The following is a 17,691-nucleotide window of genomic DNA, read 5'->3' on the forward strand; positions in this document are numbered from 1 at the left end:
TTCAGTGCAAATGGCAATCATTCTATCTGTTCTGTCCCCTTTACTCTCCAACTTGCCAATAAATCTGTTAACTTTAATAAACATGGACATGGAAACTCGCTAACTAATGCCTCTTGAATCTTGATAAACACAAAACATAGAAAACTGTTAACAAGTGGGCGCCCATTCAATACAAACACTTTATTCTTGCAGATAAAAACCAATATCTCAAATAAAAGGAAAAACATACCAACTATAGCAATGGAGTCATAGCAACATCATCAGCCATTTTTGTTCATAGTTTGACATCAATGGGTTGCATGTGTTTTTCCTTTCTGAAGAATCTCGTGGTGGTGGTCCAGTGATAGTGACACTTCTGTTATCTTCTTCTCTATCCAGCTAACTTAGCACTTATTATATCAACTTTTACTTCCAGCTCCCTTACTGAAACAGCAGTTAATGTTTGTGATGTGAGTTCTCTGTTTCTGTTGTATCAATGTACTTGACAAATGTAGTGATCTTTGACTATCTCCTTGGTGCTTTAATTTGCTCTTCTTGCTGATATTTGACCAACATGATGAACAAGGGGGTTGTGCTTGTGAATTAAGTTCTTCTACCATTAAGTGCACTATTTAATTTAGATTTAAAAAATAAAGAAATAAGAAATAAGAACAAGACCAGTAGCCCAAGACAAAAGTGGGATGAGGAATCCACCTTTTTCCTTTTTTGGTAATTCCATATCAAGTTTTATGGCATAGATACATTTTCTTTGGCTTGCTTCAAGGCAAAAAAGATCCTCACATTGAAACAATAGCTAAATGAATGTTGTTCTTCCTTTTACAAAAGAAACTGAAATTACAAAATTCATAATTATATACAGTATATAAATTACAAGAAAAGTAATTTCATGCCATGACAGCCATGGCACCCTTTACTCCAAAAAAGTGTGCACGGTGGAAGCTTTCCAATACATAGCTGCAAAGAACGGTGTGCTCCGAGGTGTGAAGTGGGAGAGAAGGGATTTCATAATTAGGGGATTGCGTGTTGGAGAGCGCTGCCACGTCTGTCTGTCAATGATAATCAAAAATTGATATTCTTCAAGAAAATCACAGCAGCCAAAAAGTTAGAACTGCATGCTTTCTAATATTTCATTCCTTCCAATGCTTCTGATATTGATGCCGACGCCTCTTCAAGGGTACGCCTCTTTTCAACGGTGTTGAAGGCTTCAATAGTGTCTCCCTCCTCCCAATCATCAAAGTCTTCCATACCAATTCCACACTCAAGACCGGCATTTACCTGTCCCCCAACAGAAAATTAGAAACCATTGCAAAAACTTTGGTACATGCCCAGAAGAGAGCAAGAAGTAAAGAGATACCAAGTATTGGAATTTGAAAGAAAAAACTCTATAGAAATGAGTGTACAACTTCAATTGATGCAATACCGCTAGACAAGTAAATGCATAAGAAACTAGGAGGTTAGATTTATAAATAATATGACATACCTCTTTCACAATCTCCTTAACACGCCTCAACGAATCAAGAACGCCCTCATGGACTACCTTGCCCCTTCGGAGGACACGGATGCCACAGCCTGTAACAACTTTACCATCATTTATCATGCATCCAGCTACACGACCACTGCCACTGCTGAATACTGCTCGGACTTCAGCTGAGCCAATTGGTACTTGTTCCTATGAACAGATAACCAGTGATAAGAGACTTGTGCATATTATAGAAAGTTAAGAGCAATCAAGGTGAAGCAGTATGAGTTTATAAAATAAAAGGACTTGGAGTCATGAGATCTAGCAATAACCTATGTTATCACCATGTGACTCTTGAACTTAGAAAAATGAAAATCCATGCTGATTCACGATATATTATTATTATGTATACCCATCCAAGCATATATAAGAACACGGTATGTGTGACATATATGATTTACATGAATAAGGATGTTAAATCCCAGGACCATTGATTGCATTATAAGGGAAATAATTTGCTGTCAAGTAGCATACATAAGATTAACCTGTCATCTTATCAGTCTCCAATTAAATAAAATTTATAACAAATTTGATAACTCATGAACTAACCTCAACAGGATCCAAGAGTCCTTCCATTGCTTTCCGCATATCATCAATAAGTTCATATATAACTCGATATACCCGAATTTCAACACCTTTGTTCTCTGCCAAACTTTTCACGGAAGCTGGTACTTTGACATTAAAGCCCAAGATAATGGCGTCACTGGCAACTGCAAGATCAACATCACTGTTACTTACATTTCCCGTTGCTTCTAAGAGAAACTTCAAGGTGACATTATCTTGCGGTAGAGCTTGCAGGGCTTGTTTTACAGCCTCAATTGATCCCTGGTCATAATCAAAGAGAAGACTTTAATTGCAGCTCGAGAAATAAGAAATTTTCAACAAAATAAACTGTAATTATGTATTACACCCATGTGGAGTTTCTAGTACAAGTACAACAGGCACCTAATGTTACTCTCACAAGAACTTTGACTTATGATTATTCATAACTAAAGCCTTCCATAAAAGAAAAAAGGCTATACTTTCGCATAAAATCAATTTGTTTCCAGAAGTACAGCTACAATAGTATAGATCATATTTAGACGAGATAAATCAACAAAATGCACTCAAATTTAAATTTTAAAACTAACCTTAATTTCATTACAATAATGGAGTTCTAAATATTTAATGGTTTCTGTGATAGGACCAGTTTAGTATCCAAGAAGTTAAGAAAGCCATAATAATTCAACATTTAAAATTTAGTAGCATTCACCAAATGTCATAAATATAATATATCTTTGATGGTGGAAGTATCTCCATCGATTAGATTTCACGGTAAAGTCAGAGTATTGTTTTTTCTTTTTTGGTGCCATAAACTTAAAGTTAAAACCTCCAGTTGAATAGAATGGGGAAATTTTGAAGAATTTTTGAGAATTCTAAACTTATTCATGGTCTTTAAATAATAAAAGCAATGCTTTCTTTCAGAAAAAGTATCTGAATGATTATGTCCTTGATGAGATAGTGTTAAAATAAAGTTGTAGACGATAATGTATAACTTACAGTCAAAGCTCCCAAGATCAAGGAGCCAACTTGGCAGGTTTCCATATAAATAAAATAACAGGATACACATACCTGAACATCAACCTTCATGACAATGTTCAGCTGGTGCAAATCTATCCCAGACACCTTTCCTGCAGCCACAGCAGAAGCTAAGGAAGAAAGGGTTACTTTCCCATCCCCGGCCTTAGCAGATATACGTTGGTCCCGCAATGACACAGCAGAAGACTCTGCCCTTTCCCTTGCAATATCTAGGGATTCAACAACCTCAAATTCATCCCCAGAAATTGGAACGTTATTCAATCCAATCACCTACAGCACACAGACAATAATAGTTAGGCTAATGTAAAGAGTAGATGCTTTTTGTGGGTGGGTGGTGGGTGTGGGTGTTAATAATGTGATCATAGAAAGCATTGGTATCTTTAAAATTTTGTTAAGCAGATGAATCAACTCCAACAAAAATTGAACTAAACTTATGAAATTTGTAACTAATTTTATTCTTTAATGGTAATTCATTAATAATTTTAAATGATGATAAACAATACGAAGTTACAATGTTAGCACAAACTACTTAAATTCTAAATCATCATCAATTTGTTTCAGAGTAGTAACAACAGAAAACTATCTAGCATAATCAATCAAAACAAACCTTGCGTGCATACATACTATATTTTCATGCAAGCGCAAAGAATAACATGGACAAGAGCTATTGGTTTAGAAGGAAATTTGATAGGATAAAACAGAAAGATCAGCACTTTAAAACTAGAGAGGTCTACTCTCTCTCTACCACAAAAACCCGCAATGGGAAAAATCCTTGTGTATTAATTTTCATCAACTTCTATAAAGCTACTTTCATGCCAAACTGGTTTATATTAGACTCAAATCAGTTTCTCATCTTAACCATTAAGCTTCACACAGCGTTACATAATTCTAGAATTTAAAATTATTTTGCCTGTTCTAGTAGCACTAAATTAATAAAAGGACACAAACAATAGATACTGTGTAATTGTGGTGAAAGGTTTTCTTGTTAAGAAAAAATAAGACAATTCAGAATTTCTCTTTTATGTGACAAGAAATTGTGACCTGCACTAATGACAAAGTCCATTTGTGAAAGATGATGAAAAAAGATGTATATGCAAAACAAAACCTGAACAGGTACGGAGGGTCCAGCCTCATCAACTCGCTTTCCATCATCATCAAATAAAGCTCGCACCTGACCACGCATGACAAATAATCCTTCAATTAGTAATAGTGAAAGTTACACTAGTAAAACCACTGGGTTGGTCACAAACCTTTCCGAAGGCTTCTCCACAAACTACAACGTCACCCCTTTTGAGAGTTCCATTTTGCACAATAACTGTTGCTAGCGGTCCTTTTGATTTATCAAGACCTGCCTCAATGACGGTGCCCTTTGCAGTTCTATGGGGATTAGCCTTTAACTCTTGCAACTAAAACAAATATACAAATTATTAGACTACAAAGTTACAAGAGTATCATAGCTAAATTATCAACACCAACAAGATTTGACCAACCTCAGCAACAAGCATAACAGTTTCCAAGAGCTCATCAACATTCTCGCCTTTAAGGGCACTTATCTACAAAAATACATTAATAAATAAAATAAGATTTTTTTGAAGAATAGAATAAGAATTTAAGCAGACAGAAAATAGAGACTCATTTCATTTTCAAACAAAAAAAAAATAATAATGCAAGAAATTATAACCTGGACCATCGGGATGTCACCACCCCAATCTTCTGGCATTAAACCAATTGAAGAAAGCTCTTGCATCACTCGGTCTGGATTAGCTCCATCTCTATCTATCTGATGAATAAAAGAGAATCAATGAAGAAAATGAGTAATAAGATTATGCACATAACAAACATTAAACGGAAGTCCTTACTCCTCATTATAAGAATATGATGACTTCAATGCCAAGCACTATTAGGTATGGCCTAACAATGAAATTTTACTTCCTTTACATCTCTACAGCTAAAAAATACACCACTAGAGTTCAGTACCTTATTTATAGCTATAACTATTGGTACTCCAGCAGCTCTGGCATGAGCTATTGCTTCAGTTGTCTGAGGGCGAATTCCATCATCCGCAGCCACTACAATGATAGCAATGTCTGTCACCCTTGCACCACGAGCTCTCATTGCTCCAAAAGCCTACATGAGTCGGCATTATATTGTTATATCACATTATATTATTCTTTGTATATATATACATCATATCAGGCAAGAAAAATCCATAGATGTCGCTGTTCATAACAATCTTTTTTAGCAAAATGAAATTGGTTGCAAAAATTAGACTGCAAATACAGTATTTGTTGTCTGTCATGTTTTAAGTGATTGTTAACAAGCATACCTCATGCCCAGGAGTATCAAGAAAAACGCATGGTTGCAACTTTCCATCAACAGGAACAAGCACCTTATATGCTCCAATTCCTTGCGTAATTCCACCTGCTTCTGAGGAGGCTACCTGTAAATGTTAATCAATCAGCCTTTAGTTATATTATGAAGAGGAGTGCTAGCATAAATTCTACATAGAATTTTGTTTTCTCCCTGTCTAACCATACAATATTTTCAGACCTAAAAATTACATCAGACCTTAACTACATGTCTGACCATTTCAGCTAACCCTCTCGGGTAATTCTACATAGGTCTATTAAATACAAACCAACTACATGAGAACTAACAGGTTATAAATAAGATTTCACTACAACTACACTTCAAATATCCAATCAAATAACATTTCTCCAAAATCGCATGAAAGAACCGCCTTGCATACTAAAACATCTTAAACTAAGAGAATGATAGCAAAACAGCTGGGAAAAAAAATCAAAATAAGATAAACAACAATATGTGAACATGTACCTTGCTTTTTCGGATGCAATCCAAAAGGGTTGTCTGCCAAGCAAGAATACGATAAGCATATCAGCATTACTAGGATACCAAAGTCTACAAGTACATAAAGAAACAAGAAACTGACTAAAGAAAATTGCAAAACCCAAGGGACAAGACTGAATATCACTTACCTTGCCGTGATCCACATGTCCCATAATAGTTAGAACTGGAGGCCTCTCTTCTAGTTTGTCTAAGTCTTCTTCATCAAGAAATGCCTTCTTTCTTGCCATTTCTTCCACTTTTACCGGATCAGCATCAATGACTTCCACATCATACATTTTGCAAACCATTTTTACTATATCTCTGTCCAAAGTTTGAACACCATCAGGCTTGATTCCCTTCGAGTACAAATACCCAAGAATTTCACCATCACTGGTGGCCAGATCGTAAGCCAACTCCTCAACTGTCATACCTTCTTCATCAACCTCTAGGATTTCTACTTTGACAGGGGCAGCATCTCTGGCAGCCTGGAGTCGAGCTGCCTTCCTGCTCGCTTTACTCCATTTCCTACCTTTCCTGGCTGCTCCAGGAATGGAAACGTTAAGTTCTGATGAATCATCCATATCAACATCAGTGTCAGCTTTCATTCGCCTACGTGAGCCTCCAGCAGCATTTTTTTTCCGATAATCATCTTTGAATTTTCCTGGGGGAGGATTCTTTACTGGTTTCGTAGGAGCTAAAACTGCTTGAGCAATTACAGGATCAACCACTGGTTTCTTGCTTGCAAATTTGTCAATCAAAATTGGCTTCCTTTCTTTAGGTTTCACAGTCGAATCAGTTTCATTAGTTGCTTGGGAACTTTTAGCAGCTCCCACATCCTTCAATATAACAGGTTTCTTGACCGTTGGAGTTGGAGCTACAGAAGGTTTCGTCTGTAATTTTGGCTGTGGTCTCAAGGGTGGCTGCGGCCTTAAAGGAGCAGCAGGGGTTCGAGACTCTACCTTCACTCCACTCCCAGATTTAGGTTCTTCTCTATCAACCTTGCCATCAAGCTTAGGTGAGTCCTTCACAACTTTTTTAACAGATGCAACAGTATCACCTTTCCTCCACACACTCTTCATTGTTTTAGATTTCCTATTCGCAACCGAGTTCACAGGTGGAGCGGCATTTCTAGAAACAGTACTTCTATTAGAGAGTGCTGGTTTATTTACAGACACACTACCTGTGTTATTACTGGAGTCACCTGATGTTGAAGTTTCAAGCTTTTCAGCCTTCTCCAAAACCTCTCCAAGTGACTCAATCACCTTACTTCTTTCTTGCTCACTACCTAACCCTTCATCATCAGAACCCTTACTATTTCTTGAAGGGTCCCAATCTGTTGAGTTCCCACCTAAAAGGGTTTCCACATTGGACCCCGAGGACTTCAATACTGGCTTCGGGGAAGGCTTAAGTACAAAGTCAGCTTGGCCATCAGTACTATTACTTCCTTTATATGTGTTAGAATCAAGAGAAACGGCATTGCCTTGCTCAGCAATTAAATCTGTCGTTGTGACTGAATATTTACAGACAGAAACTGACAAACAATGCCATCTTTTGTTACCTCTAAAATTTCTTTTAGACAAAGAAACTCTCCTAACAAATGAACGGGACCTTTCAGACGAACCCACTATCATAACACTCCCTAAACTGACCAGGGAAGCCATGGAAGCCATTGTTCCTTGCATGCTTCCAGTAAAAACTAATGAATTCTATGATAAACTCATTTCATTTGTCTACAATTCCACAAGTATATAGTCAATTATATGGGGGGAAATATTATTACCAGAAACAAAATTCAGGGGATACAAAAGCCAAATTCAGCAAAAACAGCAGAATTAGAAGTACCCAACAAAAAATCTGATTGGAAAAACAGAAACCCAAGTCCAAAAACTAATAGTTCGACACAAAAAGATAAACTTTCTTACCTCTCTCAAAGAGACAACAAGAATAGAATTGAAACACTTGGCGTTGGAGTTGAGAGAGGGAGAAAGAGTGAGTGAAAAGGAAATGAGAAAAGAGAAAAGAGGGTGTGTGGCTATAAAAAGTGGGGATAATATAATGGTAAGAAATGGAGAGCGAGAGAGACAAGCCAAACCAGTTCTCCACAGGCTAATGGAAATTTCGAAACAGGTATGTGTGGCTGCTTCTCTGCCTGACAAAATACAATGGCGATAAGGATTTTGGTGGGTTTTTTGGATTTTCATCCGCCATAATTTTTTTTTCCTTTTAAAAGTAAAATAAAATAATACTAAAAATAAATATTAAAAAATAAATAAACAAATATTCTATTTAATTTTTTATAGAAAACGTAAGAGGAAAACTATGGCTTTTATTTCAATTCGTCTATCGCCAAATAAGGCATTAAAATTAAAAAAGAGAACTTAATTAAATAAGCAAGAAAAAAAAAATTCCAAATTCCTATTTATAAGGAATGTCATTAAAAGTGATGAATTTTAATTATTTTTATTTTATTTTTTAATATGAAATATATAGTGATAATTTTGTCCTTTAAAATATATAATAACTACTATATTATAATATAATTTAACTCAAAAAGATAATTTAATCAATTTTAAGCATTAAGATTACGTTTCTTAATAAAGTAAACAAGATAAATCACAATTATTCTATTTTCAAAAAAAATTAGTAAACAGCATATTACAAATATTGATTTCAATTATTTTTCATTTATATATTTCTCCATTAATTTATTTCGATTCTGAATACTGTATGGTAAACGTGTCATTAAATTAGTGTCCAAAAATCATAATTTGTTTAAGAGTTTATTTCTTTATTGGAAAAAAATATGCATATACTATAAATAAACAATTTAAAATATTTTTGTAACAATTGATTTAGTTTGATAATTAAATTTGTCAAAAAAAATTATTATTTTTCTGAAAAAATATATATTCCACTCAAATGTTTTCATATTAAATATAATAGTTTTTCGATATGCTACTGTCATAAGCATAGTCTAGTTTCACTTTCACACCAAAGAGAAATTCACAAATTTGAAACATCCTTTACCTAATGTCAAAAACAAAAATAAAAAAAATCAATTTATAACTTACTTTCAAAAAAAGAAAATCGATAACTTATTTTTATATGTAAAATGTAAATGATGATTGTCTTGAGAATGTAAAACGTAAATGACGATTGTCCTTGTTGGAAGGGCAAATGTTAGTGAAGCAAAAGCAATTTAGAATTCTCTTGAGAAGTTTTGCAATTGGTCGAGATAACAAGTAATTAAAAACTTTCAAATTTTTTAGCCCCAATACAAGTCCAGGATTGGAAAGAAGGATCCAACAAGCAATTAGTATTGGAGATTATAACAGAATATTTGCTATCCTTGCTGTCTTTATTAAAAATCCGACATAAGTATATTGATTTCAACTATATTTGGGATAATTTGACCTCCAAACTTTAAAGGTGGAAGGTTAAAGGGAACTATTCAAGGGGGGAAGAGCTTCTCTCATCAAATTGGTTGGTCTTTTCTTTGCTAGTTTACACTATGCAAATAACTAAGTTGTCTTTCCACTTGGGAGCTAAGATTGATGGTATGTTTACAAATTTTTGGTGGGACAATAAGAAAGGAAACAAAGCTTTTTGCCTTGAATCTTAGGGTAGCTTGTGCTTGTCGAAGTCTCGTGGTGATTTAAGGTTTCGTAAAATTGATGAGATGAAGTAGGATCTTTTGGCTAAATAGGGTTGGCAATTCCTCTCGAGCGGGAACTCACATTGCTGTCAAGTTTTGAGGGCCAAATATTTGAGACATTCTTCGTTCTTCAGCTGTCACTACAAGAACTCTTATTCTTAGTTTTGAAAGAATGCGATCAAGGCATAAGATACTCTTAGTAGAGGAGCGTGTAAGATTGTGAGGTTAGGCCATAACATAACATCTAGGAGCACCTGTGGGAGAAAATTTGATTATCTATGCATACATTAGTGGGAAATTAATTCCCTAAGCTTATATGTATCAAAAAAAAAAAAAATTAAACTCTCATCTCTCTACCTCCATTTTCTCTCTCGCTCTCTTCGTCTAATCCACTGCCCAACCCACAACCAACGATGATCCACCGCTCCAACAATGCTCACGACCACCCAACAATGGGACCCACGACCATCGATGACACTGACGACCATCCCAATGTCTAAGGTAAGTTAATGTGTTGAATTTTTTTAGTAAAAGAGTTAATAGGTTTCTTGATTTAGGGTAGAAATTTATAGGTTTATTAATTTGTTTGTGATTTGTTAGTTTGGGTTAGATTTAGGTTTGATTTGGGGTTAAATATGTGTTACTGGCAAGAAATCTAATTTTTTAGGTTGGGCCCAATGTAGGCCCGGTGTAGGGACCGATGGACCGATACCATGTGTTGTAAAAATAAAAACAAAGGTTGAAGGTAAAGGCCCGATGTAGGCTCGATACCACCTTAAATCTTGATAATTTTTACTTAGACCCAATGTAAATCCAATTAAGGACGATGGTGGGCCTGATACCTCTTATTATTATAATTATTATTTTATAAGGTGGTTTTAGGTCCGATAGGGGACGATAGGAGATCGATAGTGGGTTTGATAGGGGATAATAGGAGCCTGACTTCTAGTTCAAAAAATAAAAAATTATCCCTTATCAAATTCACTATCCGCCCTCTATCAAACAAAAATTTAAGTTTAAATTAATGTTGATATTCACTTAAAATAATTTTTTTTCAATCCACACGGAAATGAGTCTATGACAAGATGGATAAAATCTTCACCATAGCCGAAAATATGCAAGTGAGTTTTAAAAACAACAATCCTTATTATAACAACAATATTCTTAAAAGGAGACAACAATGTTTGGTAAGATATTATGTCTTCTTCTCTTCAAGCCAATTTTACAGTACTTGTTCTATTGATTTATTATTTACATGATACTTTCATAATACTATATTGAAGATGCTAAGGTGCCGTTTGATAATACTTTTTTAATCAGTAATTTATTTTTAAAATTAAAAAAGTAAAAATATTTTTTAAAAACATGTTCTATAAAACTGTTTTTACTTTTTCAATTTTTTAATTGAGAATCAAAATTTTAAAAACAAAAAAAAAAAAAGAAAAATCACTTTCAATATTTTTTTAAACAGTTTTTTTCTTAATCAATATCTTGGACTTCGATCAGAGTCGGACCCAAATCCCCCCACGGCCTTGGCGCTGAACCGGACCTCTGACTTGAACCCAAATCCGACCTCGGACCTAGACCCGACGTAAATATAATCAAAAAATAAAAAATGAAAATAAATTTTACAGAACACATTTTTGTTTTCTGTTTTTAAAATTGAAAAACAAAAGTGTTTATAGAACGCATTTTATTTTTCAAAAGCAAAATTTTTAAAAACAAAAATTTTACTTTCATTTTGTGATTAAAAAATTAAAAAACAAAAGTGTTACTAAACGACACCTAAAATTATACCTCAATCTTGTAGAAGGTCTGAATTACTATTTAATAAATAAAATAAAAAAAATCAGTAACTTCTTATTATTTTTTTTTAGAAAAATGATAGTAACTTTTAGAATATACACTATAAATAATATTTTGATTAATATATTCTTACAACTATAAAATGTGAAAAAAAGAAATTTATGCAATTATTTATTTGGATGAAATCATTCTCATATTACAAATTATAAATTTTAATGGCGTTTGGTAACACTTTTTTAATCAATTTTTTATTTTTTAAATTAAAAAAGTGAAAATATTTTTTAAAATCTATAAAATTGTTTTCACTTTTTAATTTCTTAATTGAGAATTAATTTTTTTTTTTAAAAAAAAAATCACTTTAAATATTTTTTTAAACAAATTTTTTTCTTAATCAATATTTTAGACTCCGATTAGAATCGGACCCAAATCCCTCCCATGACTCTAGCGTCGAATCAGACCTCTAACCTGAACTCGTATACGACCCCAGACCTAAACTCGACTTAAATAAAATCAAAAAATAAAAATAAAAATAAACTTTACAGAATATATTTTTGTATTTTGTGTTTAAAATTGAAAAACAAAAGTGATTACAGAAAGTATTTTTATTTTTTAAAAATAAAATTTTTATAAAAAAAAAATTTATATAAAAAAAATTATTTTAATTTTGTGATTAAAAAAATTAAAAAACAAACATATTACCAATCAGTATCAAATGATTTTTCATTTTTTTTTAAAGAAAAAATTGATTGTGCTGCTTTCTTTTTGATAAAATAATGGGTGAAGATATATTTGGGTCCTAAGTGATATTTTAAGAAAGGTTGGGGACTCTCATGTAAACCCGAAGAAAAACCCTAATATAAAGAATAGACTCCATTGCTGTGAGGGCTCTGAATCTGCTGCCGCTCCTCCAAGGCTCCAACAGTTTGCTCAGGTACTTTCCTCCTCACTTTGAGTTCTATCGACCCTTCTACTTTTCCGTATATTATTTATCATTTTGACATTTAGTAGAAGAACAATCGGCAGAGCATGAATGTGAAAGAATAGCCGAGAACTGAAATAAGATTGATGACTTTACATGTTTTTCATTTATGAATTTATGTGCTTGAAATGGTTTCCCCTGTCGTCTTTTGTGGTGATTTGTTTCTCATGTTCTTCTATGATCACTGGAGGGAATATTAAAAGAACTGGAAATTTTTATATTGACTTGGTATTTTTGAAATGCCTAGCTTAGCATGTCATGAAAACACTTTTTTTTTTTTCGTTTTTTTAAAAATTTTCATTTGTTAAGCGGAAATATGAAAGTCCCATTTCATGTGTAGAACTAGAATCATATTTATGTAGATATGTGTTTTTTCTGATTTTCTTGTTAATGATTTTTATATTTGGGATGGTGGATGTGCCAACTTCATTGCTTTTTTTTAGTGTTAAGTCGTCTGTTTTTTGCTCTTTGTATACTTTGCCAAAGATTTTCAGTACCTTGCCTAGTTCGTGGTTACATGCTAAAATGAAATTTTTATGTTAAATTTGACCTTTGAATTATCCATCTTTGGAAGGAGATAAGATGTATTTTGCCTATCCTGGTGTAGATTTTTGGGATATTATAGGGATCATAGTTGTACAATAATTTGCTTCACTTACTGAGATTTATAATGTCTATTAGTTGAAAAAGGTTCAGATGAATTATATACTAGAGATGAACCTAAACTAGGTTTTTGCTATTGAATGAAACCAGGTAATGGCTCCAAAACAGCCAAACACGGGTCTCTTTGTGGGTTTGAACAAAGGCCATGTTGTGACCAAGAAAGAATTAGCTCCACGACCCTCTGATCGTAAAGGAGTAAGTTGATCCTGTTTGATACCTAATGTACTATCGTTTTTCTATTCTGTTGTGTTCTTTCATTGGTCATTTTTGTTTGTTCAATACTTATTTTGCCTTTTGTGTTTTTTGGGTCTAAGATTAGATCATTTGCATTTATGTTTTTTAAGGCTTGAAGCAAATCATTATCTCAGAAATCTCTTGCTAATTTACTGCCTTTTCATGTAGAAAACCAGTAAGAGGGTTCATTTTGTACGAAACTTGATTCGTGAGGTTGCTGGTTTTGCTCCATACGAGAAGAGAATTACTGAGCTTCTCAAAGTTGGAAAGGACAAGCGTGCTCTGAAAGTGGCTAAAAGAAAGCTAGGTACCCACAAGAGAGCAAAGAAGAAGCGTGAGGAGATGTCGAATGTTCTCCGCAAGATGAGGTAATTGTAAATTTTGATTACTATGAGGAAACATAGATTCATAGACATTTATGGGGCTTCACTTACCTTTTTTTTTGTGATTTGGCTTGCAGGGCTGGAGGAACTACAGAGAAGAAGAAATGAGACATCTTTTCATGAATTTGTTAGTATTTTGCAAATTACTTATTGCCTAGTATCCAACTTTTAGATGAGTCTATGACTATATTTTAGTTTGTGCAATGTTGTTTATTTCAAATGTTTTGCTTGTGTTTAAAACAGTGGTAGGGATTGACTAATGGGAAATCATCAAATTCCCGTAATCATATTTTTGATTTTTCGGTTTCAAGGTTTCATGTCTGATAGTAGCAACTAAAGTTTTGGTTAAATTATCCTCCATTTTGCAAGTCTTATTGATATGGTAAGATATTTTCTAGGCAACCAAATTTCTAAACGTTTGTGGGTTTGCCATATAGTATTAGTATCATTATTAGTTAGGAGTTGCCATGGGTTATGATGTTACTCAAAATGTGGAATTTATGGCAAGTGTTCTACGAATTCAAATTTTCTTAAGATAGCCAAGATAAAATTAAAATAATAGCTTCATCCTCATTAAGCAAGCAAATCTAATAAATGATCTGTTTACGATGAGGTAAAAGGACTAATTAAAAATCCTTCTTTTGTATGTGGATGGAACTAAAATTTGGAAATGATTGTTAGAATTTTGATTTAGAACACTATAATAATTACTTCTACAATAAACTCAGTAAGCGCACCAACAAGTCAAAATATTAGCTATCAACCTATCTTCCTCTCTATTCCCTTTCTATTTTGACAAGCTTTCGTTTTAGTGTCTTTTTTTCCTTCCTTGGCTCTACGTTGATTTTTTGAAGCGTTTCATTATGCGCATCTGAAGTCAGATTTGGTTGCTGCTTAACAATCTTTGATCTGCAAATCCACACTTCATAAAACAAGTAACATTTTTAGTTATAATTTTAAGTTATGGTATAACATAACGATGAACCAAATATATTTTTGTAAACCTAAGTACATATTTGTTTAACATAGCCAACAACTAATTAAAGACTACAATTGTATTATGGAATAAGAAATTTCTGTTTATTAAACAAGTATTAGCAACTAACAATATATTGTTCGGGAGCCAAAACAGGCATCATCAACGATAAGCAATAAACATTATAAAAATCGTGGGCAAAGCAACACTCACATTCCCTTTCCAACTGTTGGAGCTTATTGTTCAACTCCCTTTTCTCCTCTTGTTCATTAGTTATAGAGTCCCTCAAACCCCGAATCTCAATCTCATCTGTAACAGAATCATTACAAACTATAGTTAACGTTTTGATATGACAGAACCTGATTTTTCAAATGACGAAGTTCCTTGAGACTTCACATTTTGATTCGATGTTTAAATTCACTCGTTCCAATCTGCCAGCTAGATATTGAATGTGGGATTTGTGTGCTCCTAAATCTTGTCGAAGTTGATTTAGAGTTGCTTCCTTTGTAGCCTTTTCGAGTACGAGCCCTCTGTATGAAGAAAACAAAAAAAGTTTCATAACCAACATAACATAGTAATGCATCCTTATAATCTTATGCAAGGCAACTCACCTAATCTGAGTTTCTAGGTCCGAAATCTTTTTAGCATACTCTTGTTTAACTGACTCCTCAATCTTCCTGCGCTCCTGCTTACAGAATTCAGCTTCTAAGTTCTAAGCTGTAATATTTATCATGGATAGAGCTTGTAGTAAATGTTTTTCATCATAAAAACATCTTCCCCAAAATAGTTGACCTCCAGTCTATACGATAGTTTGATAGAGAAAAGGCCTGGTCACTAAACCAAGCCCCAAATTCCATTAGCTGGATTCTGATCAGAAAAAATTATTAGATCAAGCAGGGTGGTGGTTTACATCTTCTTTACTGAGACATCCATCATTCATTCTCTTCAATTGCTCTTTTAAGCTCTGGCATGTAGTACGGTGTTCCAACTATAAAACCAAAATGAAAGCGGAAGGGGAAAAAAGGCTTTGTAAGAACACAAAACCAAAGCATGAGAACACAAACAAATCTATTGTAAGACCAATATATGGAGGAAAAAAATGGTGGACACACCTGTTCAACAACATTGTTTAGTGATTCTGTGTAGAGCTTAACAAGTCGCTCATTTTCTGCAAGGTGACAGAACACTATATTTGAGATTGAACCAATATCATTTAGATTAGCAAAGAGTGCCTTTGAATAAGCACCAGTCAGTCATGCATGTTATGAAAGATTGATAACATAAAAATTAGAAACTAGAAGTTTCTTCCCTCTTTTTTCTGCTGTGAAACCTGCATAGAGCTAATACATACAACACTTTCCACAATCAACCCACTATCTAACACACAATCAACCCATCTTTATGTATTGAAGTTAACAAATCAACATTTGGTAAATATAATCTAAAAGCATTAAGTTTTAGTTACAACTTTAAACATCGAATCTTGGTGCGAAGTATGAGTCTGATCCTTCAGCATAGTCAACCAATTAGATCTGTTTACTCAGATAGTTAATAAGGGAGTTAGCCTACTAACTTTATTTATCACTCACTTTAAAGATTGGAACTTGGTTTGTGAGGCACTTTATTAATCAGGTTCCCAGGAACCTTTATTGATTGATCAGCCTCTGTAGATTGGATTACCTACGGTACGTACTAGTGTGTGAGAATCAGAAAGAGTGTTACCTAATTCTGAATGATTTGTGAACTAGGTTCTTCAAGCCTAAGACAACTTTGCAAGGCTCGAGTATTCTCTCTTGAGAGTGTAATCTCTTTCTTTTCATAGTGGATTTGAGTCATTTGACTACAAGCAATAGCTTTTGAATTAAATATCATTGTCATCCACCCCATAATTTCAGCTTCTAGAACTGGAAAGACTTTCGACAAGTATTGATTCGAATCCAACTTGGCAAAATTTAGTGGCAAGATACAAACGGATTCTTGGAGTATCTAATAATAAAATTTGAAAGTGAATTGGAAAAAAAAATGCAAAGCATAATCTACGAAAATAAGCTGAAACAGCAAAAGTTGGAAATTTAAAGAGAGGGAATTTTCTGACCTTGTTTGAGACTTTTGCAAGCAAGTTCAAGAGCTTCACGCTTCTTGATTTCTCCATTGGAATTCGATTTCAGCCGCTGGATCTCCATTAGGGCGCTCTTAAAGTCCTTATAAACGATCAAATTCACCATTGCAACCATTAACACTTGGAGTTAACTAAATTTTCTGTTTGGTTACCAAGAAAGCCTATGAAACTATATTAGAAATCTCAATCATTCAGGAACCTGATATAATTGATCTGATCTTTCTGTTTCAAAATATTAATAATAAACGATGATAATCTGAAAACCAGAAGGGAATTACCTCTTGGATATGGTCGAACGTGGAGAGAAGAGAGTCCACTTCTTCACCAATCGTTGCACTTATAGTTCCCGCCATTTTCACTGCCCTGTGTTTGAGTACGAGATTGTGAGATGGAGATATAGGCAGTGAAATTGCAAAATACCACTCTTATTACTTATAAAACGACAACTCTAGGAAAACGACAATTATATAGAAAAACGACAACTATGTGTTAGCCTCTTTATATCATCTCTTTTAAAACGACAATTATCTAGAAAAACGACAACTCTGTAAAAAGTATTGAAAATGAAAACGGCAAATATCTTGGGCAACGACAACTTTAATGAAAAACGACAATTGTATTAGAAAATTTATGCATTTGATTTATTTATTTATTTATTTTTTCCATTAAAACACACCAAATGTCATTTATAGTTAATTACCAAAACCCCTTAATTATCCATTTGGAAATTGGAATGGTTAATTCTGACAAAATTTAAATGGTATCATTCAATTTAAAAAAAGAAAAATATTATCATTCAAAAAAAAAAAAAAAATTAAAACAGTAAAATTTACATAGCAACCAAAAAAAAACAAAAATTGAAATAAAAATAATTTCTATTCCATTTTTTCATTCCTAAACTTGCTAATGTTTCTAATTAGTAATTAGTGTGT

At 33.5% G+C, this 17,691-nt stretch overlaps 3 protein-coding genes across 4 annotated transcripts; 1 reads left to right on the forward strand and 2 right to left on the reverse strand.

Annotated features, from left to right (window-relative positions):
• Positions 1 to 667: 667 nt before the first annotated feature.
• On the reverse strand, positions 668 to 8,147 carry LOC115706326 (translation initiation factor IF-2, chloroplastic). 2 transcript variants are annotated; one of them, XM_030633943.2, is made up of 13 exons: positions 7,867 to 8,114; positions 6,094 to 7,674; positions 5,933 to 5,965; positions 5,424 to 5,537; positions 5,075 to 5,224; positions 4,779 to 4,877; positions 4,588 to 4,650; positions 4,348 to 4,503; positions 4,203 to 4,268; positions 3,131 to 3,367; positions 2,069 to 2,344; positions 1,481 to 1,669; positions 668 to 1,275 (listed from the first exon to the last, which is right to left on the reverse strand). In XM_030633943.2, the coding sequence occupies exons 2-13, from the start codon at positions 7,624 to 7,626 to the stop codon at positions 1,120 to 1,122; spliced, it is 3,072 nt and encodes a 1,023-aa protein (XP_030489803.2). In that variant the 5' UTR covers positions 7,627 to 7,674; positions 7,867 to 8,114; the 3' UTR covers positions 668 to 1,119. The 2 variants fall into 2 exon arrangements, with proteins under 2 accessions (XP_030489803.2, XP_060969380.1); XM_061113397.1 differs by having other exon boundaries at positions 6,094 to 8,147.
• Positions 8,148 to 12,155: 4,008 nt separating this feature from the next.
• Positions 12,156 to 13,974, forward strand: LOC115706323 (large ribosomal subunit protein eL36y). Its single transcript, XM_030633938.2, has 4 exons — positions 12,156 to 12,336; positions 13,138 to 13,242; positions 13,450 to 13,649; positions 13,742 to 13,974. Exons 2-4 carry the CDS (start codon positions 13,141 to 13,143, stop codon positions 13,770 to 13,772), a joined length of 333 nt encoding a protein of 110 aa, XP_030489798.1. The 5' UTR covers positions 12,156 to 12,336; positions 13,138 to 13,140; the 3' UTR covers positions 13,773 to 13,974.
• A 280-nt stretch (positions 13,975 to 14,254) lies between these two features.
• On the reverse strand, positions 14,255 to 17,209 carry LOC115706321 (protein At-4/1). Its single transcript, XM_061113404.1, has 8 exons — positions 17,038 to 17,209; positions 16,736 to 16,841; positions 15,753 to 15,808; positions 15,551 to 15,628; positions 15,252 to 15,325; positions 15,037 to 15,170; positions 14,854 to 14,949; positions 14,255 to 14,586 (listed from the first exon to the last, which is right to left on the reverse strand). The coding sequence occupies exons 1-8, from the start codon at positions 17,110 to 17,112 to the stop codon at positions 14,441 to 14,443; spliced, it is 765 nt and encodes a 254-aa protein (XP_060969387.1). The 5' UTR covers positions 17,113 to 17,209; the 3' UTR covers positions 14,255 to 14,440.
• Positions 17,210 to 17,691: the final 482 nt, after the last annotated feature.

This window comes from Cannabis sativa, chromosome 1 (assembly GCF_029168945.1).
Source record: "Cannabis sativa cultivar Pink pepper isolate KNU-18-1 chromosome 1, ASM2916894v1, whole genome shotgun sequence".
NCBI classification, from domain to species: domain Eukaryota; kingdom Viridiplantae; phylum Streptophyta; class Magnoliopsida; order Rosales; family Cannabaceae; genus Cannabis; species Cannabis sativa.

Bases quoted from the DNA above. Each gene is read 5' to 3' on its own strand.
- LOC115706323 (XM_030633938.2), top strand. From the start codon at position 13,141: ATGGCTCCAAAACAGCCAAACACGGGTCTCTTTGTGGGTTTGAACAAA. The intron at 13,243-13,449 runs GTAAGTTGATCC...CTTTTCATGTAG, and splicing joins GACCCTCTGATCGTAAAGGA to AAAACCAGTAAGAGGGTTCA. The intron at 13,650-13,741 runs GTAATTGTAAAT...TTTGGCTTGCAG, and splicing joins AATGTTCTCCGCAAGATGAG to GGCTGGAGGAACTACAGAGA.
- LOC115706326 (XM_061113397.1), bottom strand. From the start codon at position 7,626: ATGCAAGGAACAATGGCTTCCATGGCTTCCCTGGTCAGTTTAGGGAGT. The intron at 5,966-6,093 runs GTAAGTGATATT...CTTGCTTGGCAG, and splicing joins GACATGTGGATCACGGCAAG to ACAACCCTTTTGGATTGCAT. The intron at 4,269-4,347 runs GTTTGTGACCAA...ATGCGTGGTCAG, and splicing joins GTGGAGAAGCCTTCGGAAAG to GTGCGAGCTTTATTTGATGA.
- LOC115706321 (XM_061113404.1), bottom strand. From the start codon at position 17,112: ATGGCGGGAACTATAAGTGCAACGATTGGTGAAGAAGTGGACTCTCTT. The intron at 16,842-17,037 runs GTAATTCCCTTC...ATCGTTTATAAG, and splicing joins CGTTCGACCATATCCAAGAG to GACTTTAAGAGCGCCCTAAT. The intron at 14,950-15,036 runs GTGAAGTCTCAA...ATTCTGTTACAG, and splicing joins TTTAAACATCGAATCAAAAT to ATGAGATTGAGATTCGGGGT.